This window comes from Montipora capricornis, chromosome 12 (assembly GCF_036669925.1).
Source record: "Montipora capricornis isolate CH-2021 chromosome 12, ASM3666992v2, whole genome shotgun sequence".
Taxonomy (NCBI): domain Eukaryota; kingdom Metazoa; phylum Cnidaria; class Anthozoa; order Scleractinia; family Acroporidae; genus Montipora; species Montipora capricornis.
The window spans coordinates 10,463,257-10,485,756 of NC_090894.1; the positions used below are offsets into that span (position 1 = coordinate 10,463,257).

General features: G+C 40.4%; 2 protein-coding genes across 4 annotated transcripts in view; one reads left to right on the forward strand and one right to left on the reverse strand.

The window, feature by feature from the left end:
• The window catches only part of LOC138025925 (tetratricopeptide repeat protein 7B-like), a 65,632-nt gene extending 46,872 nt beyond the window's left edge, over positions 1-18,760 (forward strand). For 2 of the 3 annotated variants that reach the window (XM_068873066.1, XM_068873068.1), the window contains exons 15-22: positions 9,213-9,271; positions 11,306-11,422; positions 11,646-11,758; positions 13,092-13,223; positions 13,597-13,694; positions 15,121-15,225; positions 15,913-16,004; positions 16,912-18,760. In XM_068873066.1, coding sequence (XP_068729167.1) covers positions 9,213-9,271; positions 11,306-11,422; positions 11,646-11,758; positions 13,092-13,223; positions 13,597-13,694; positions 15,121-15,225; positions 15,913-16,004; positions 16,912-17,041 — 846 coding nt within the window. In that variant the 3' untranslated portion in view covers positions 17,042-18,760. The remainder of the gene's footprint in view (positions 1-9,212; positions 9,272-11,305; positions 11,423-11,645; positions 11,759-13,091; positions 13,224-13,596; positions 13,695-15,120; positions 15,226-15,912; positions 16,005-16,911) is intronic. The other variant, XR_011127199.1, reaches the window with a different exon arrangement.
• LOC138027394 (histamine H2 receptor-like) lies at positions 4,968-6,206 on the reverse strand. The gene has a single exon (XM_068874968.1). It carries the CDS (start codon positions 6,003-6,005, stop codon positions 4,968-4,970), a length of 1,038 nt encoding a protein of 345 aa, XP_068731069.1. The 5' UTR covers positions 6,006-6,206.
• Positions 18,761-22,500: the final 3,740 nt, after the last annotated feature.

Sequence of the window (22,500 nt, forward strand, 5' to 3'; positions counted from 1 at the left end):
TCATTGCCACTCGAAGCTCCCTGATCCTCAGCGAATACAGAATCGGATTGAATAATGAGTTCATGAGTAGGATCGACGTGGCAGAAGCGACAAATATTGAGAGGAGAGATGTTTGATAATGTTGCATCGTTGAAGCGAAAGTAACCGTTACAGCCGTTAAGTAACACATGACAATCAGCAGTATTATGATGCTCGTCAGCTTTAGTGCCTTTTTGTTTCTTTGAAATTGTTTCCTTGCCTCTTCTGTAACTTGCTGAGCTGCCATTTGATGTTCGAGTCTTCGGGTTTCACGACAGAAAGCAATGAAAGCGGTAGTGGTAAACACTAGAGCATTTGCGACACGCACCGATACTGCTTTGCCAAAAACAAATACAGTGCCGTGAAGGATTATGTCGAAAATCCAGGCCAAGGCGGACGCAACCAGTAAACGAGCATCAGTGACCAAGGTCAGGTAAGCGAAGGAGTGCTTCATGGCCAAATAGCGTTCACCACTAATCAAGGCGAGGTGGAGAAGGGAGGAAAAGGCTGAAATGCCTATTGCAAGTTCAAGAATTGGCACCACACGATATGGACGTGGATGGTCAAGAAGTCCTTTTACCAACACCACGATGTAGGTGGGTGGGACAAAGGCACCAACCATGAAATCTGTCAAGACCAGTAAAGCGAGAAGAATGTTTGACTTGTGCTCTCTCAGTCGTGGTTTGACCTTCACCGCGACTATCACCAGCGCGTTCAGAGCGATGGTGAACGGAAAGGCTACGAGAAGAATGATTGTATTGACGAGTATACCTGCTTTGTATGTAGAAGAACGGTATTGCTGATTCTCGAAAAGGAAAACCAGAAACATTGAGTCGTTGACCTGGCATGGTTGGGTCAGACCTGTTTTGGTAGAATTCTTGGTTTCTCTTCTGAATGACGTTCACCAGATTATTCAGCTGTCTTTTGACAAAACTCTCTTTTCACCTGGCACCTTTCTCGGGGTAAACCTTTGTTTTTGTTTATTCAATAGCGAGTTAAGCAACGACAACACCACAAAGCAAGAATATCATTGGTTAAGGAAGGAAAAACAATCGTGCTGCACACGTGACACGCATTTCAGTGCATTTCTTTGCCGTACTTCACAAAGCGACAAATTTTTGGTTTTGACGACAACTTGTGCAGACAACAATAAACCCATTCATTTACTCATTCATTCATTTACCAGTAAACGAGCATCAGTGACCAAGGTCGGGTAGGCGAAGGAGTGCTTCATGGCCAAATAGCGTTCACCACTAATCAAGGCGAGGTGGAGAAGGGAGGAAAAAGCTGAAATGCCTATTGCACGTTCGAGAATTGATTGTTTCCCACAACCGCGCGCGGCCTTATTTTCGAATTCAACACGGTAGAGGCAAGGTTAGAGCTCGTCGGGTCATCTTGAATATTCATTCAGTAACAGGAAATGTGATAGACACGGAATGATCTGTTGAGTTTTGGCGATGGAAATACTGCAAGGAGTTTAAAAACAACACATAAGGCTGCGCGCGGTTGTGGCATACGGGGTTAAAATTTTTCTTCCCAGTCCTCCAAATTACGTCACCAGATCACCTGGATAACTTATCGCTAACGTAACTATTTCGCGATTATTTCATCTTCATCACGTTGAGAATACGGGAATGCAGGAGAACTATCCTGTAACTGGTTGGGTACAACTGGGCACACTCTATCCACACGGAATCAATGAACGCCTCTCATTCCATTAATCTATTCACAAATTCACGTCACCCTATTTCTACCAATAGCAAAGCTCCTCCGCACACATATAAACCTACAACAACCACAATTCCTCTATTCGCTCCGACGAAGGGCTAACGCTCGAAACGTCAGCTTTCCAAATCTTTCAGGGTGGTTATTCGACCTTTATCAACTCGTTTGATAAAGTCAATTTCTGCATTCATTTACTGTCCTTACTTTAAAACCGTTCGTGGTCTGGAGACGTAATTTGGAGGACTGGGAAGAAAAATTTTAACGCCGTATCGCACAACCGCGCGCGGCCTTATGTGTTGTTTCCAAACTCCCTGCAGTATTTCCATCGCCAAAACTCAACAGATCATTCCGTGTCTATCACATTTCCTGTTACTGAATGAACATTCAAGTAGACCCGACGAGATCAAACCTCGCCTCTACCGTGTTGAATTCGAAAATAAGGCCGCGCGGTTGTGGGAAACGGCGTTAAAATTTTTCTCCCCAGTCCTCTGAATTACGTCACCAGATCACCTGGATATTTTGGAGTGCCGTTTTCGTTGACGTTGCCGGTTTTCCTGTCTTAAACTGCCTAATGTATTCCTTACCGAGGTACAATTGCTATAATACAGTGAATTGTCCATCATATATCAGACGGAACCATAGGATTAGGACTATCACACATGGATTCATTCATTGATTTTTTATTGTTCGCATATGAAAAAATCTGCGTCCACACGTAACGTTTTCGAATCGTATTTACCCGCACAAATACGCGGAAACGAGTTGAAAGCGCTAACCTCCACTTAGAGAGCGTGCGCGCGCATGCGCTTTCTGTGGTATTACGAGCCTTTGAAAGTCATCTTACTGGAAACTGACTGCCGTTTTCACCTGTCCACAGGAATACGGTAAACTTCATCTACTGGAGAGCGTTTTCAAAATCCTTCGTTTTCGGTGACCAAAAACGCCGTATTCGGGGACGGGTAGCAAAAACAGAGGAAAAAGTCTCGGTTTTCCAAAGTATCCGGAAACTTATGGATGGGAACTAAAGTGTATTTATACACTCTGTTTTTGTGATTAAGAACTAGTGACCTCATTGTCGCTGTTAAAAAAATGGTTAGATTTCAGGCACGGAGGGTTAATTTTGGCTATTTGTTTATTTCTGCCAGAGAAAGACGAAATTAAGATACGAATATGAACAAACAAAAAAAAGAAGATGAAAAGAAAATTATTGAAATTATATTGGTGGTTAGATGGCCTAAAAGAAACTACTAAGCTTTTGTAAATTAGGCCTCCTCAAGTAAAACATCCAGCTTTCATTGATTTGCAAGTTGCCGACGGAGAATACAATTATTACAAACATTTAGTTATTTAACGTGTTGAAGGATAAAAAGTATTGAAAGAGAATTTACAGGTTGAAAACAATTTGAACTTACAAATTGGCATTGGAGAATTCAGGGAAGTGAACATTTCGCAGGCCAAGACACGTCGCTGGTTAGACTCGCTTTGAAGAGGAGGCAGACAGGAACTCGGGATGGCCTACAGCTCACTTCCGGTTACCATCAGTGGCTCAAAAGCGTCACGTGTTTAAGCTCCTATTTAGCATCGCGTTCACTTGAAAACGCGGCAAACGGCAGATTGATGCTTGTCACGCAAAATCGTTTATTCTAACTTTTCTCGCTCTTTTGAAAAGTTTTTCGAAACATGTATTTGTAGACAACAGCCAAGTAATGCCTACAATCAAACACGCGTCTTCGATTTTTGAGGAAACGCAAAATTTCAACCTGACGTTTGCCGCCGGAAGACGTGATGCAAACTCACTGTGTCAGCGGGAGCCCATGATTACCTGGTATAGAATGTTTTCACGTGACATCACGGCAGCCATGTTGGTGTTCCTAAACAATGGCACAGCGGCCGTTTTGGTGTATCCAACTAATCCTCCGGGAATGAGCCACTTTCGAGTAAGCCAGTGCGGAGTTTCAACAAAACACGTGCTCGCGTCTGGATAAAAACAAGCATGCTTTGTTACGGAAATTGATTGCAGAAATTTGCATCAAAAATCTTTTGTATTTTTATGATATGCTTGATTTTTTCCCCACACAAGACGCAAGCACGTGATAACCTTTTCCACGAGCTTCAGCTGTTCAGGCTGAGATCAAACAAGTTAACACACTTGAGCTTTAAGTGAAAATCTATGTTTTACTCTTTGACACACTGTCAACCGGAAAAGATATGACAGACCACGTTGTCTCGAAAAAGTTCTTTCCTCTTACTGCATTTTCAACCAGAGCTCTACAAGCAAAACCTATCTCTCTTTTTACCGACCATTTTCCGTGGCGTTGGGTGAATTACATTAAATTGCTCTGGATTCTGATGCGCTCATCTTCCTTTTGACTCACTGAATCGGAAGTCTTACAACGGACTGGTTGGAAAACAATATCTACTATGTACAAACTTAGCTTAATGAAATTAGCCAACAACTGGATATTCAATAGTACAGTTCCGAGCTGTATGAACAATTTATTAATTATAGACATCACGAGTACACAAATCTTGGATCCAGAAGGGAAGATGATGTTATTGTTGAGAGTGTGAACTCCCTATACATGAAGAACTCCATTCACTACAGAGCATCTGCATGGTCTTTGGAATAGAGTCTTAAATATTTAAATATTATCAACCACTTTAGCCTACAACTCAATATTCAATGGTACAGTTCCAAGCTATATGAACAATTTATTAATTAAACTTTACGCGTGCCCTAATCTTAGATCCATAGGGGAAGATTATGTTCTTGTTAAAAGATTTAACTCCCAATACATGAAGAGCTCCATTCACTACAGAACATCTGGTCTTTAAAATATAGTTTTAAACATTTAAAAATTATCAAGACGTTTTAACAACCTTGTTTTAAAATCAGATGTATTTCTTAGCTTTAAATTTAACAGCACTACCAGCCAGTGCAAACCCAAGTATAATGTTTGTTATGTATACTTAAAGTTATTATTCAATTTAGTGTATATATGTTTATGCTTCATATTCATTATTGTTTGTTATACACGACCCCACAAACTGTACAGCTTTAATTCTTGATCGTGTTTAAACAGTAAAGGTTCACTACTATTACTACTACTTGTCTGTCATGGGTCAAAGTTCAGCTTTGGTTTCACGACATTTCGTACTTCTTGAAAACATCAGCTAGGTTACTCAGATAACAGGCGATAGACGACCCCGTCCTTGTTTTCCGTTTAGCCTGGGTGGATTCTATTCGCAGCTCTTCGAGCTCCGAATAATCGCTTCTCAATTTCTTCTGCTTCAGCAACTTGCGTTGTTCTGAATGTTAATTCGATCATTGCCACTCGAAGCTGCCTGATCCTCACCGAATAAAGAATCGGATTGAATAATGAGTTCAAAAGAAGGATCGACGTGGCAGAAGCGATAAATATTGAGAAGAGAGATGTTTGGTGTTGCATCGTTGAAACGAGAACAACAGCGGCGCCGAAAGGTAAGTAACACATGACAATGAGCAATATTATGATGCTCGTCAACTTTACCGCTTTTTTATTTCTTTTAAATTGTTTCCTTGCCTCTTCTGTAACTTGCTGGGCTGCGATTTGATGTCCGAGTCTTCGGGTTTCACGGTATACGGTGATGTGACAGAAAGCAATGCAAGCGCTAGTGATAAACACTAGAGCATTTGCGACATACACCGTTACTGCTTTGCCAAAAACAAATGGAGTGGCGTGTAGCATCATGCCGAGAATCCAGGCCAAGGCGGACGCAACCAGTAAACGAGTATCAGTGACCAAGATCGGGTAAGCGAAGGAGTGCTTCATGGCCAAATAGCGTTCACCACTAATCAAAGCGAGGTGGAGAAGGGAGACAAAAGCTGAAATGCCTATTGCAAGTTCAAGAATTGGCACCACACGATATGGACGTGGATGGTCAAGAAGTCCTTTTATCAACACCACGATGTAGGTGGGCTGAACAAAGGCACCAACCATGAAATCAGTTGAGGCCAGTAAAGCGAGAAGTATGTTTGACTTGTGTACTCTCAGTCGGGGTTTGACCTTCACCGCGACCATCACCAGCGCGTTCAGAGCGATCGTGAACGGAAAGGCTATAAGAAGAATGATTGTATTGACGAGTATACCTGCCTTGTATGTAGAAGAACGGTATTGCTGCTTCTCGTGAAGGAACTGAACGAGAAAAGTTGAGGCCTTGACCTGGCTTGCTTGGATCAGATCTGTTGTACTAGAATTCATGGCTCCTCTTCTAAATGACATTCACCAGAGGATTTGTCTTATGACAAAACTCTCTTTTCACCTGGCACCTGTCTCGGGCTAAGCCTTCCTTCCTTTTTTTGTTTTTTTGTTTTGTTTTTTTTCTTTTTATCCAGTAGGGAGTCTAAGCAAGGACAACGCCACGAAGTAAGAATATCATTGGGTAAAAGGGGAAAAATAATGATGCTGCTCGTTTGACATGCATTTCAGTACATTTCTTTGCCGTAATCCCACAAAACGACACATTTTAGGTTTTGACGACAACTTGTGCAGACAACAATAAAACATTCATTTTCTGTCCTTACTTTAAAACCGTTCGTACCCAACCAGTTACAGGATAGTTCTCCTGTATTCCCGTATTCTCAACGTGAAGAAGATGAAACAATCGCTAAATTCTTACGTTAGCGCTAAGTTTATATTTGAGTGACGTTTTTGTTGACGTTGCAGTTGTCCTAACTTAAACTCCCTAATGTATTCCATACCGAGGTGCAATTGCTATAATGCATTGAATTGTCCAACATATATCAGACGGAACCATGAGATTATCACTATCACACCTGAATTCATGCGTTTTTTAAAGACGTGTAAGTGACATAAACAAAAAGGCTATCAAACAATATCATTTAATAGGAAGTAAAATTGCTTTTTTCAAGAACATCCGGATACGCGTGTGTACTGGTCCTTAGTTGATGAAGCCAAATGTGTTTTTTTTTTCGTGAGAATTCAACCAAATGTCATTGAAAAAAAAAACCGGCAAATTAGGATCAATTTATTCAGGGCAAAATTAAACTTTTTTGGACGTATCCAGATATTTTAGAAAACGAAATTTTTTTCTCCGTATATGAAAAAATGTGCGTCCACATGTAGCCTTATCGAATTGTATTTACCCGCACGAATACGCGGAAACGAGTTGAAAGCACTAATCTCCACTTAGCCAGCATGCGCGCACATAGGCTCTCTGTGGTATTACGAGCCCCTGAAAGTCTTCTTACTGGAAACTGTCGTTTTCACCGGAACACAGGAATACGGTAAACTTCATTTTTCAAATAAAATCTACTGGAGAGCGTTTTGAAAATCCTTCGTTATTCGGGAACGGGTGGCAAAAACGGAGGAAAAAGTCTCGGTTTTCGAAAGTATCCGGAAACGTATGGAAGGGAACTAAGGTGTATTTATACACTCTGTTTTTGTGATTAAGAACTAGTGACCACATTGTCGCTGTTAAACAAAAGATTGTTAGATTTCAGGCACGGAGGGTTAATTTTGGCTATTTGTTTATTTCTGCCACAGAAAGAAGAAATTAAGATACAAATATGAACAAACAAAAAAAAAAGAAGATAAAAAGAAGGTTATTGAAATTATATTGGTGGCGAGGTGGCCTAAAAGAAACTACTTAGCTTTTGTAAATTAGGTCTCCTCAAGTAAAACATCTAGCTTTCATTGATTTGCAAGTTGCGGACGGAGAATACAATTACAAACATTTAGTTATTTAACGTGTTGAAGTATAAAGTAATGAAAGATAATTTAGAAGTTGAAAACAATTTGAACTTACAAGTTGGCAATGGAGAATACAGGGAAGTGAACATTTCGCAGGCCAGGACACGTCGCTGGTTAGACTCGCTTTGAAGAGGAGGCAGACATGAACTCGGAATGGCCTACAGCTCACTTCCGGTTGCCATCAGTGGCTCAAAAACGTCGCGTGTTTAAGCTCCTATTTGGCATCGCGTTCACTTGAAAACGGCAGATTGATGCTTGTCACGCAAAATCGTTTATTCCAACTTGTCTCTCTTCTTTGAGAGGTTTTTCGAAACATGTATCTGTTGACAACAGGCAAGTAATGCCTACAATCAAACACGTTTGTTAGAAATTGTTGCAGAAATTTGCATCAAAAGCCTTTTTTATTTTTAATATATTCACTACTTGCACAAATCCAATAATACACTTCTTTTACCTCCCTCCCCCCCCCACCCCCAAACAAAAAAATATCCATATATTTGCATAGGCATTGTTTTCGACTTCTCTCGGGACATTTTCATGTCCCAGGGGAAATTGCAAATACTGATTATGCAGAAGTTGTGGGGGGTAATAGAGATGTATTATGGGATTGTGCAAGTAGTGAATGCTTGACTTTTTCCCGACCCACGCACGTGGTTTTTTTTTTAACTCCGAACCGGCTTATTGAGCAGTAGCAAAAGTTCAGGGCCCGGTTGTTGGAAAGCCGATTAACTTAATCCAGGATTAGCGTAAACTTTTGTTTCATTTTTTCAACTTTTTGGTGAAAGTGTCTTTTGCTTATTTTTGTTTTTCAAGATTAATTTCTTCTAATGTAAAGTTTTGCCGAAAATCAGCGTTAGACAGCATTTGGGAGTAGAGAAATAAACTCCTTGGTTAATTTTTAATCTTGGATTAGCGTTAATCGGCTTTTGAACAACCGTGCCCTGCGGGAATAATTAGCATTTATTTTTTTGTTCAAAAGAAAAGAAAAAGCAAATTATTTCCCTGAAACTCGACTCTTTTGCTGCTCAATTCGATTCGGGATTGGGAAATTGAATTTGTTGAAGCACAATTCGAAACTAGCCTATTGAGCTCTTGTGTCATGCAAACGTTTTCTTTTGTTTCGGTGGAAAACAAGGTTACTGATCACGTGAGTGAAAACACGTTATAGGGAAATCTTTTTTTATATTTTTCCCTCATTAGCATAAGCCCATCTTTTTCTAATCTATCAGCCAAAAAATCAGTACTTAATTAATATTGAAAGTCCTCTTGCATAATGAGCTATCTCTGAAACTTGGAGCGCAATTTATCAGATAATCTCTGAGTAACGACGCTTTCAAAATTCGAAATTTTACAAAGAATGTATGTGCCACCCAAGAATTTATCAGATTTTGATGACTAATACCTCGCTCGTTATCAAAGCCGAAAGGCTTAAATTGGACATTTCACTAAGCTTAACAAGTTCTTTTACCTTTTGAAGTCAATTTCTGTATAGCATGATGTCTTCTATATCGGCAAAGTCGTATGTTAGTTATACAAAATGTTAACAATGACGTCAGCAAAGATTATCCTTTTTCCCAGCCCCAACCCCCAGTGGTACTTTGATCCAACGGTCAGACTGCTGACCACTGAGGGGTAAAATGAAGACTCCCAAAAAAATCCTAAACCCGGACGGAATGTATTAAAAGTCGATCTTCCTTTTTTTTTTTTTAATTTTAGTTTGTTGAAGCGTTAGAAGTCTGCGATGCAGCGCTCATGGAATTTCCCGAGGATTTCAGGTTTGACTCTGAATGTCCATATGCATTTTCTGTATCAATGAAAGTTATGTGTATTTCATGAAATTTAAAAAAAAAATACATTGATTACTTCATGGTTGGTGAGTGCGGACGATTTTTATTCATGAGTTGTGAAAGATCGCTTAAACGAACGAGTGAGCAAAGCGAATGAGTAAGTTTAACGATCCTTCATGACGAGTGAGTGATAAAAATCGTACAAACGAGCCAACCATGAAGTAATTTGTTTATTATATCAATACAGAGATCATAAATTTAAAGAGGTGTTTATTGCCCGAAAAAAATAGCAAAATATTTTTGAAATAGAAGAAATCTTTATCTTCCATACCTCGCTTAAGGACGTTCGCGCGAAAATTTTTCAACATTGATTTTTTTCTGAAACTTTTACCACTGTAAGATGATGAGTTAGTTATGTCAGAAATGTAAAAAAAATGGGGGGTCACCGACTTCGTTTTGGAGAGAACATGCCCGGAAAAACACCCGAAATGTGACAAAATCAGGCTTCGTTAGCGAATAAGGCCAGTGTCTGTAAACCCAAATATATTGCAATTAAATCTTTGAAGTGAAGTCTTCTCTGCCAAATATTGTTTAAGTGGACTTATTAAGTGAATTTAGTCAACTGGTGAGGTTTCTTAAAGATCAAGTTCGCATTTAGCGACCACAGTTTCACTCACCTTGCAGCCGCAAGATGGCAAGATTTGATGTCCCGTGAGCAGAAATCTTGAAATTTTTTTAACTTCCCACATTGATTTTTTATTCATTTTTGGACAACGTGGAGATAATTGTAGATAAAATCCGTTTCTGGAAAGAAAAATAGGGGTCACCGAACGTCCAAGAGCGTTAAATTCATTTCTCATTTTATTACTTAGCGCGCGCGCTCGTGTATGACGTGGCGTGTGCATTTGCGTGCGCAGTAAGGATGCGCAGAAACAATTGGCGCGAACGTCCTTAAATACTTTCAAGACGTTTTAAAAATTTCTGACGCATTTGTGGAGAAAACTACGCAATAAAAGAACAAAAACATTGAAAACCATACACCTAGCTAACTAACCAATCAAACTACTAGCCAATCAAAACGCAAGGATGATAATTTTTCACCAGCGAAAAAAGAGTGCGACCAATCAAAAGGCTGATCCAACAATTTTCACTACTGAAAACATCGTCTGTCGTGACTAAAGGATTTTTAGTTCACGACGGAAATGTACGTAAATCTCCATGTAATAATATGGGTACTCGGACTAAGGCCCCTTTTAGAACGTCGAGTTCAATCTCGCTTGTATTTGAATCGACCCAAATAATTATCTTTGGGGGCGGCCTAATACGTAAAGTTTGTCGGAAGTGTTTCGAGCAACATTCTATGTTATCAAGAAGAATTCAAGCGGTAGAGAGAATTTTGGCCGGATTCCCTTGCTTCCTCATTCTGTGGAAACTCCATCAGTCGGTTTAGAAGCTTGCAAGGAATAACACAATTTTCAGCAACATTCCGACTTTATTCAGTTGTTGTGGTGGTTGTAAATTACTCACGGTACCGATTTCTAGAGGGGTAGGGACTCTCATCGTCCGTTATGAAATGGCCCTCAGTCCAGCCGTCCTGGAGTGTCCTTGTCGTTTTAAAATAAAGAAAACACTTCATGCAATAAAGACATCCAGAGTTTTAAAAAGGTGTATTTTGTCGGAGAAAAACAAGAACTACACATTTCGGTGTTTCTCCAAGCCGTTTCTCACCGATGTTCTCATCTGCATGGCATTTGTTTGACAAAAAAAAAATATCTTTTCTCATTTTATGCATTTCATTCAACACATATGGTATGCGACGTATGAAACCACTGTCGAACTTCACTCGAATATTCGATTCATTCAGTCGAGGATGCGGCAGAAGTCGATTTTAATATAAATCTGACAAATTTCATGCTTTCAAACGTCGCACTTCACATGCGTTTAATTCCCGCATAACATTCGGCACAGGTGAAGTCTGACATAGAAAATTCCGAAATCATCAAGGTGTTGTCTGTCTTTCAGCTTGCTTGTCACCAAGGTCAAATTGGAACAGACATGTTTAGGCGGAGACCAAGCATTGATCACGTGCAAAAAGCTCTTAGAGACCTGGAAACTAGTGTATGATTCCGATCTGTCGGGGTAAGTTCTTTCAATAAGGCGAGATAATGTTTTTTTTTGGTTTACTGTAAAGATCGGTTTTTTTTCCTGTATGATATTTCCGTTGGGCAAGGGAGAATTTGAGATGTTTCAAGAAATTCTCAAAATGCTTTACAGCCGCGCACTTCTTGGATCACGGACTGCAAAGTTTTGAAAACTTTTTGAGAAGCAGAAAGTGTTTTGCAGATTTTTTTTGTCCACACAGATCTGCAGTGGAGCTACACAGAGCAGGATCGGGTTTATTGGACAAAGTTATCACTGATACACGAGGCTTGAAGCAGATTTCTCTCACAGAAATTAGCAGCGACAAAGATTCGAGTAAGTGATTCGGGGGGATATCGTAAGGCTTCGGACGTGCCCGTCATGATTCGGATTTGCTCGATCTGTATATCTTGAGACGATCACGAAGGAACAATCCTTGCCAAGGAAGGGATCAAAATTTGAAAGTCGAACGCAAAAATAGTGCTTATTTTGGTTAAAGAATGGCGTGCTAAACTTTATCCTAACCTTATTGTTAGAAATCGGTAGGAAATGCTTAGACTTAAAGAGACACTTCGTGTTGGATATCAAAATTGGGCTCACCTCTAAATACTTGCTTTTCTGGACATTCTGTTTCTGATTGACTGAGATTACCATTTGCTAGACGAAGTAGCATTGAAGTTTATACGACCAAACGAGATTTCCTATTCTAAGTGTTTCCTGATTATTCCATCTTGTTTGTAATATACAATATGGGCGAAGTATCCTATAACTGGATTGGTACGGACGGGTTTGAAGTAAAGAGTGAGACTGAAAGATTCACTGTAGTTGGTCCACGATGCCGTCAAAACCTTAAATTTGGTCATTTCACGTTAGTAGTCTTGACGAGTACGGGAGAGAATTGTTCAAAAATGCGTGCCGCACGTGCAGCACGATCTTTTTGGTTCTTTTAACCAATAATATCACTGTTTTTTGGCGTTGTCGTTGCCGTAGCCGTCGTCATTTCTTAAACTCCCGTCTTAAACTCCCTAAAACGGAACTTAAGCAACGACAACGGCGACGGCAACGAGAACGCTACAAATTTGCATATTTAGAAAGCAAAAACAATAGCTTTGAAAGCCCTGCACGATCATGCACGTTTTTCACTTTTTAACATTTTTTTGCCGTCTTCTGAGCCACGGACGGAAAGCGGAAATGAACATTTCGCATGCCAGGGGCCGGTTGCTCGAAGCATGGTTAGCGCTAACCGTTGGTTAAGAGGTATCAAAACCCATAGGTTTCCATGGTATTTAACGCTGGTTAGCGCTAACCATGCTTCGAGCAACCCGGGCTAGGAGAGCAGTTTCTCCTTATTTTTTAAACTTGTCGTTTATAAGAGTGAAAAGGTACTTAGCAATATAAATGTGGTAGTGTCAAGACGAGATGACGTCCGTTGCTCAAAAACTTCACGTGCTTAAGCTCCCTACTCAATAGGTGGTTTTCACGTTACGTCATCGCCGCCCTGTCGGTGGACGACAACAAGAGATCTCTTTTCAGCTCCTTTTGTTCGTCCACCAGCAATTGTACATTGCAGCATTGTTATCTTTATCTCTAGAGATTGGTTGCAAACCATCTATAAACGTTCCATTGGTTTGTTCATTGCATGCTTTTGTCATTTCCCTTCTTAACCCAGTGGATGGAACTAATTCAATAGCAGCTTCAGTGCGCCTGGAACAGGCTCTGTCAGACGAAGCCGCGTCAGCCTCCGTCAAACTGAGTGTTCCAGCAGTGCTGGCGCTACAAGCCAAGCTCTGGCTCACAATTGGTAAGGACAAAAACTTGTTGCCTCTTTTTCTGCTAATCACGACCCATGCCTTTCTCAGGGCACAAAGGCTAGCGCTGTGTTAATGGTTGTATTGACCTTGCATGTGTTCCGTTCGTTCCTACTCCCTCCAACGCTTTCTCCCATCCCCCCCCCCCCTTCTTTTGCTTTTAGCTCACGTTTCAGAGTTAGTGCTGTAGGCAAAAGACATGTCAATGAGTTTACCAAGAGTTCTCATAAGGCCAAGGGAATTTTAAAAGCCAAATCATTGGCTACCTTAAGGCCTCTCTGCCGACATTCTTTCAAGAATTTTTCTTTTAAAAAATTGTTCGAGTCCTTTCTTTTGTTGAAAGTGCGCTTTATCTTTTCGTTACAGCTGACGTCTTTATCGCCATGGAGAAAGACGCTGAGGCTAACGCATGCGTACAGGAGGCGCACCTGATATTTCCGCTGTCCCCGGATGTTTTTTTCCAGGTCTGCGTGACTTTGCTTATGAATATTCAGGTCCATTCAAAAACCGTCTCCTTGATCCTTTTCCTTCATAGAGCGAGACCTGGAGTATAATTTTTTACTCTAACTCCAGTTTTCTGTTCAATGGGGTCGGTTCAGAGATGAGAGGGTTATCAATTTGTACGTCCACTAAAAAATTATGTCCGCTCACAAGTTTCCTCCTTGAGTGAGATTTAAAAAAAAATTCTCTTGGTAAGGTAAGGCTTTAAAACTTTATTTAAAACAAGGAACATAATCAGTTAAGCTAAAAAAAGTAAAAACGCTTTACAACTGCTTTACTTGGTTGCCGTGTGGGAATGCTATAGGACAGATACCTGCTTGATAGTACGTTTGAACTGCCAAATAGAGCCAGCCTTTCTTAACTATAGGAGCAAATTGTTTCACAGGCAGGCGACGCTCTGACAGAAATTCCGTTTCAGACAATTAGTTTCTCAAGTTCTACTGTTCAGCGACGCGTTGAGTGAAAAGGCGTCGAAGATATTCCGGGGCGAGATCAAATAGATCGCACTAACGTATGATTCAGAGTCTAGCCAAGGGCAAAGTATTTCAATCCTCTGACATGAGTCATAGTACTCGGCGCTTATTGAAACCATGTCGAGAAGTACATGCTCGTATCCTCAAACGTCGGTCCTATGAGATTGTCTCTTTCCCTACCCTTCTCCTTCGGTTCCAAAGCGACTGTCCAACGCACTTCAATAATCCCAGATTACTACTAGTTGTGTGCATAATTAGGGCTCTCTGCGTTTGGCGTCGAAGAGACACCTTCTCCATTTACAGTGGCGGATCCAGGGGACGGATGGTGAAAAACATTTACGTCCACCCATGCCCAATGTCACCTTTGAACTGAATGAGCTGGCCATGAATGGCATGAATACGCGAAAAAACGATTCCCTCTCGGTGTGCGGTTGGCTTAAAGGGAACCTCCACTCCAACGAGTTAATAACTTTAGACAACAGGAAGTAATGTTTACAATCAAATTTTTTGGAACATTTTTCAAATAAAGCGTTGGTTTCCGAAACAAGTGAATTTCAGAATCGCTTATCGTCCTGAATAATTTTCACTTTTGACCGGAGGTTGATCTTTTGTTTATTTTGAATTTGGTGTTGTAGTTTCGTTAACGAAGTCCTAAGTATGGACGCTTTGAGACGCGCAACCTGAGAGCTGTTTTCCCCACATTTATATTGCTAAATATCTTTTCTCCATTAGAGATGATTAGTTTAAAGGTCTGGGAGACACCACTGTCCTGTTAAGCGAAATGTTCACTTCCGGTTGCCGTCCGCGTCTCAAAAATGTCGCGCCCAAGTTATCCCATTTTCTTACCTGAATGATCTACATCCACAGTGAAGTACGTTAAAGGGGCATGTGAAATAACTGTACTTTTTCCTTGTAGCGTGGCCGTATTTTTGAAATGAAAGGAAGTTTCACGGACGCCAAGAATTGTTTCGAAAATGCAATTGCTATTAACCCTAATCACGTCCCAAGCATCCAGCACTTGGTAAGTACGCTTTCACCTTCGATCCGGGATAGGGTAACTGTTGTCGAGGGACCTACTTCTTTTACTCAAAACGAGTCCAAAAAACATTCATTTTGATTGCAGTTGAACTCACTTTGAAAGCGAGGCCAATTGAAAACGGAAGTAGTCGAAGTGTCTTGACAGTGGGATGTTTGGCTGTTTTGAGTTTGTCAGTTCGGGTGGATGTCGGATTGAGAATGAGATTATCAACTTAGTTAATGTGGCACTGTGGCGTTGGTATTATGGTTGAAAACAGGGTAAAAATGAAATTTATATTTTAGCTGAGACGTTTTGAGGTGGTAACGTGACCGAGTGGTTGGGGCGTTTGCCTTGAGATCGGGAAGTGCCGGGTTCAGTCAAGACCCGTTCTGAACGCTAGTTCTTAGTAGTCCCTACTGAGCTTAACTTCAACAAAAGAACAAAAGAAGCTAAAGAGAGGTCTTTTGTTTTCGTCCACCAACAGGAAGACCTAAGACAGCAATGACCAGAACCAGGTTGCTGACCAGCGGTTTTCGTTAAAACAATGGTTTGCTGGGGATGCTTAGTCTCGCGGGCTCAGAAAACGTGGTTGTGGTCATTGTTATTTAATGTTTTTCCACCCCAACATGGCTGTGATGACGTCACGTGAAAACCACCCATAGGCGTTTCATTTCCTTTTGTTGTTTTCAGGGTTCTTTGTATCATAAAACTAGAAATCTTGTTATGGCCGAGAAAGTCCTCCGTGAGGCCATTAACATTGATCCAACAGCTTTTGAAGCTTGGTGAGTTCTTGTTTGTCTGTCTGTTTACAACAACAACAACATTAACAACTGTCGTTTCCAATCATTTATTTGTGTCTCTGAAGAAACAATAACAAAGTTATATTTTGCTACAATTGCTTGTAATCTCGCAATCTGATTGGCTAATTTGCCGCTGTTGATAAGAGCCTAGACAACGCTGCTCGCGTCATGCTCGCGTCAATGTGTCACACAATGTAATAGTAAATCAGAAACGCTCATTTTGGGAAATAAAGCAATCATATTGCGAGAAAGTTATAGTTAACGCTTGCTCTTTTTTGTGCCATGAACTTAACCACGCTCTAAAAGAAGCATTTTCTTTGGCGTTGAATATTGTGGTAAAAAACAAATCGAATGTGGTTCAGCGTTGTCTGAACTCTTATCGACAACGATATTCGTTATCACAGATAAATAACCGAGCTTGAAAGATTTGAGAAAATTGTTATGAAATGATGTAAGTTGGTACGCACAGACAAACGTGTGTTGCGTTCTTGTTTGTTTTCGTTTTTATACACTGCCTTGCATAACAAACACGCTAGCTCGTTTTTTTTCTTAAATCTCGTCGGTAAAATCGACATGCGGTAAATTTCCTAATGAATGCTCCCTCCGGAACAAACGCCCTACCCTGTGGGTCAAAAGCTACATAAGCTTGCCCCTTCCCCCTCCTCGGTTGTTGAAAACTCACTGACTACTTCAAAAATGAAATAGGCCATGATGCCAAGGGCGTTTATTCGAGCATTTATAGTGTCTGTAGCAGTTACAGTTTCCGAGATACCAGTTTTCATAGCGACATTATATAGTAAGTGAGCGCCCCACCTTTTAAAAATTTAATTCATTCGCCAAGGTCAGCGAAGTGTGGTTAACTTTCTGCTGTGCGATATTCAATATTCAGGCATTTACTGGGCGTGGTGTTAGAAGCGCAGAACGAACACGAGGCTGCCAGTGAATGTCTGATGACAGCTATTGATCTGGAGGCTACTCATCCGATAATACCATTTACAGCTATACCACGGTTCCTCTGACAAAAATGCCTTTTCTCGAAGTCTAACCATGGTTGGTAGAGGATTTTAACCATACTTCACCACTTCAAACGCCATCTTGGATAATAGTGTGCTGCCCGGTCATTATCACGTGACTGGGCAAAACGACAACAAAGACATACTTCAAAGAAGTTCACGGTTTTGAGAACCAGTCCGCTCTACTAACTATGTTCTAACTAATTTTTTTCCTAAAGAATAATCAAATATCGCTATATAATTTAGACTTCAAGGCTCTGTCAATGTTCAAGGGTTGCTACCCGCACAAAGTCATCATTTTCTATTCAGTAAGCCAGGAATAAAATACTGAATATGAAAGTGCGTTGTATAATGAGCTCTCTCTCAAAATTTGAACCCGATATAGCAAAGAATCTTTGAGTAATGATGGTTTGAAAATTCGTAATTTTACAAAGATTGTATGGGATCATTAGGGAGCTCAAGCACGCGCGTTTTTGAGACACGGACGGCAACCGGAAGAGACCAATTCGCGTTCCAGGACAGTTGCGTCTCCCAGATTTTTATACTAATCATCTCTAATGGAGAAAAGAAACTTGACAATGAAATGTGGTTTTTGTGAAGATAAGTTAAAAGGGAAAACAGGTTGCCGTCCGCGTCTCAAAAACGCGCCTGCTTGAGCTCCCTAATTTTAGCTCCTCTCTAAAACTCACCAGAGGGCGAGAAAGAGAGGCTCTGCAGAAAACGTGTCAAGTCGCCGCATCCCAAGTTTCTGGGCTAGTCACTCCGGTCAAACCTGTTTAGACAGCGCGCGCATCATATTTTTGACAAGGCGAAGGTCAAAAGCGAGGCTTCGGTACGAAAATCAACATGGCGTCTTGGAGTGCGATCGAGACTTGTCATGCATGGGTTTGAAAGTGTCTCCAAGCAACGGCTTGCGCTTACTCAATAAAGACTTAAGACGATTTCTGCAGAGTCCTTTTAAGAATGTCTTTGCTAGCAGGGTGTAGCGCTTTTTGCCACCTAAGAATTTATCAGTTTTCGATGGGTAACAACTGGCTCGTTATCAAAGCTTTAAGGCTTAAAATTGGAGATTTAATTAAGTTTAACATATTCTTTTGCCTTTTGAAGTCAATTCGTAAATACCATGATGGCTTTCTGTGAGCAAACTTGTCATTAAAATGACATATTTTCGTTTGGCCGCCTTCGTATTTCCAAGAATAACGCTTTCTGCAATTGTTGTTAGGTTGTCTCAAGGACCAGTGATTGGGAGGCTTTAAAAGATAGGAAAAGTGGCTAATAAGTTGTGCTCAAGACCGAGCAGAGAAGGGGAATGGGTTTTACACTGGGTTGAGGTAACAAACTGCTTTGCGTCGCTGTGCTCAATGCAAATGTGCACTTTGCAGGTTAGTGATCACATGGTACAAAAACCGCCATACTGGAACGCAAATTGCGCATTGGGACATCTTAAACGAAGCAAGATAATTTAAATTTTCTTTGTTTTAGATGTCTCAGTGGGCAATTTGCGTCCCAATATGGCGGGTTTTGTACCATGTGATCACTAACCTTCAAATCGCCCATTACCTCTTGAAGTCAACGCGGTAATGAAGCCATTCCCTTCCCTTGCTCGGTCATATATCGACTCTCTAAAGCCTTAACTAATAATTGCAAATAAGAATAATATAATCAATAATAATTGTAGTGAAAAGAATTATTTCCATTTATATAATGCATTTTCTACATTAATGGTCAAATTCGTGTTTGTTTCTGTTCAAGCCAATCCAATTTTGGGCGACATGCCCTTTATTTATTTTCGTTTTGTGTTCGTGTGTTTCTCCTCTTTGTGTTCTTTTCTTTCCAAAGTCATGAAATTATCGCTATTCAAAGACTGCGGCCTTTTACTCTTCTCTTTACCCCAATGCAGCGCACGTGGTTTTCGTACATTCGATCAGTAATTAGACGTGCTCCCAGTCGCTCTCTCGAAACTCTTTGATTGACAAATTAGAGCGAGCGAAGCGAGCTTGAATTGAGGTCGCGTAGCGACCGAACGATCGACAAAGCCGCGAAATCGCAACCAGGCGTCACTTAACGGGAAAAATATTAAAGGAACCACCCGTCACTTAGCGGAAAATGAAATTAAAGGACTTTCAGAAAGTCTAATCAGTTATGTGCCATTCCTAATCACATTTAACGGGCATTTGGTCGCTATTTATGGACAACAATGGTGATTTTGTCACTATTTTCTTACCAGTTTCATCAGTGGATTTTCGACGAGAATTGCACGATCCTGTTTTCATTTCAGGTTTCTAATTCCGGATTCCTGATTTTCCATACGCCTTTGGACAGGTTCGTCATTGCGATCGACGACAGCAAGAAACGGAACTGTTGTTTAAAATTTAACGGGAAAGTTAACTTGTTTAATTAAGAAGGCGTAGAAATTGAAGAAATTCCCAATATACAAAAATGACGTCGTTCCGACAATTCTGAGAATGTCATTTGAGTTTTCCAAGAATCTGTTCCGTTTTCCGGTTTAATTGTTTTCCTCTTTTCCCGCGATGTGATTGGCCGATGACTAATCGTTTTCTTAGAACCGCCCAAAATTCATAGAATTAGCTTTACCTCCTTGCCCCAGAAATTAGCCGGTATTTGGGAAATTTTTGAGAATTTAAAGCTGAAAATTTCGTGGAGAAGAGTGACGAGCAGCGAGAGAGGATACCGGCCTAAATAGAAAAGAAGGTAAGTGTGGTATTGCTTAGTTCCGACTCATACTAAACCGGGCTTGAATTGTAAATTTGCCGCTGGCGGTCTGTTTCCTGATTCCTCGAATGTCAAGCCTCTCGAAAGGTTCCGAAACAGTAAAATTGTTGAACCTTAGCTGGGAGTTGAATTTTCGGTAATTGGTGTTTAAGTCATGCAACAATTTTGATATATTTTTATATATTATATCAACAACGGTAATAAAGAAAGTACTGGAAGTTGGTGACCAAAGTCTGATTCGACGAAAAGTTAATGTATGTGAAAGCCATATGCATATATATTTGAACTGCGGAAAGATGAATCAAGTTAAGATACTGATCATCGTAGTTATTAAAGTTCCTTGAGTAGTAACGAAAGGAGAGCCTGAGAAATTCAGGCCTGAACGGGATTCGAACCCTGACCTCTACATTGCCGGTTAAGTGCTCCTCTCAGTTGAGCTATCAAGTCATCTGCGAGGTGGTTATTATTTGAGTTCATATGGAGCCCGTAAAGGATATAGATATGACGAAAGTGAATATGTATGAAAGGCATATATATTTATATATTACTGGTCAAGTAACGTTAATAACTTCGATGATCAGTATCTTAACTTGATTCATCTCAGTCTCCGCAATTCATATATATATGGCTTTCTTATATCTTAACTTTCGTTATATCTATATCCTCTACGGAATCAATATGAACTCACATAATGACCAGTAGCTTCCAGATGGCTTGTAGTTCAACTGGCAGAGCACTCAGTGCAGCGGTATCGCTGAATCCCGTTCAAGACCTGAATATTTCAGGCTTTCCTTTCGTTACGTCAAGTAACGTTAATAACTCATCGCGATGATCAGTGCTTAGCTTGAAATTCTGATTCATTTCTACTGTCCTCGTCGGCTGTAGGGCCCACGGTATGCGGAACTTCCGTCAATTTTAATAAGATCTTACCGAATTTAATAACCTTATTTAACCAAGGCGGAAGCAAACGCCTTTCAAAGCTCAGGCGGAATATCTAAAAGTGATTATACAATCACCAAAATCCAGGCTAAGACAAATGCAGATGAACTATGCCCGAAGCAACTTGGGTGGACAAAACTTCCCAGTTTGGCGTTAAATGAATCCAGTACGAACAAAAACATGGAAGTTTTCCCATAAATTAAGAGAGCTAGACTAGGAGTTCACTGAAAGGGATTCGCTTACAGTGAATCCAACGTTCCATTTGACTTACTTGAGTCACACTAAGATGGCTGCATCTGAAGTAAAGCTGAAAGAATCTGAAATTGGAACTCCATTTCTAAAGGAGACTCAAATTGCAGAGTAGGTGAGCGCATTTCTAAGGAAAATTTTCCTGTTGAAGAATTAATCGACTAGAGTGTCATTTTGCCGAGGTCTGTTTGCCGTAAAGCTATAAAGCACTACACCTTAATCTTGAGATTCACGGATATCGAGCTGTCTACTAGTATCTGGTCCAGCTGTCCATCAATGGGAGCAATTACAGAATGCAGGGCCACAGATAACTTTGAGGGCCACATGTTAGAAAACTGTTTAAGGTCAATGTGCTACCCTCGTTAAATAAAGTATTGTATTGATTACAGAGCAACGAATTACATGTACCTGTATCCAATAATACCTCACTACTAAATAACTTGAAAGTACGATTGAAGATTTTATCGTATGAAGTTGCTGCTACTTTGATAAACAATTTAACGAACCAAGTAAGGTCATTCTTTTTTCTTCATTAGTGGTCTCCGCTTTGGGTATTCAGAATTTTCGTGTTTCATGGAGAAGACGCTTTACTGATGTAGGTCATCGTGTAGTGACTGCACACAATGTCATCTCAACAGCCTCAACTTAAAGGTTTGTAATTCTTCTTGATTCATTCAGTGATCCACTTTATTGCTTGTTGTTCCATGCAGAGAAACGTTTGAACTGAAATATTGTAGCGGATTAACTCCAGAGCAAACCGAGACGTAAAACAACTTATAATTAACAATTGGGTTTATTCAACTTCTGACCGCCAAACAAGTACACGCCAAGCGCAACTCATAGTTTATAGATGTTACAACCGACACATTTATAACCTGCGATCAGGCATACTTTTCTTTAGACAGAGTGCGCCCTGACCACAAGTTAACACATTTACAACCGCATTAGCTTTCATCCGAACGAAGTCTTAAAGGCAGAGATGGCGAAGGGCTCCCGAGTCCATTTCTCGAGCTCATCGTCGTATGTGGGTTGAATTTGTTGGTTCTCCATTCTGATCCAAAACGTTTAACTTATTTGGGTGCTTTAGTTTTCCCCTTTCATGAAAAAACTAACCTTTTCTTTGATCTGCTTTAATTTAATGTGATTTGACTTGAATTGATTTACATTCTCCCAAATGAATATAGCATTTTGCGCTCAGCAAAATGAGCTTGAGACTTCAAAGTGATCATTTGTTTTTGGAAGTGGGCGACAACAGGAAGGGGATCCGTAATTTAATACGAAGTGAACAAATGCTGGTAGCTCTATAAACTCCAGCGTTGTGATAAAGTGTCTTAGAATAAGGATATCTCTTTTTGAATTTTAATTTATTTCATTTGTGTGTGTGTGTTCTGAGTCGCAATATTTCAGATATCAAGTACACAAAAGCATTCATCGAGAGATTTGGCTGAAATAATTTTAAAAATCTCTCCCGGTGATCCCAAGTACTCTTTGAGGTTTGTCGAAAACAATAAAGTTACCGAAACATTACCCATGCAACGGATTCG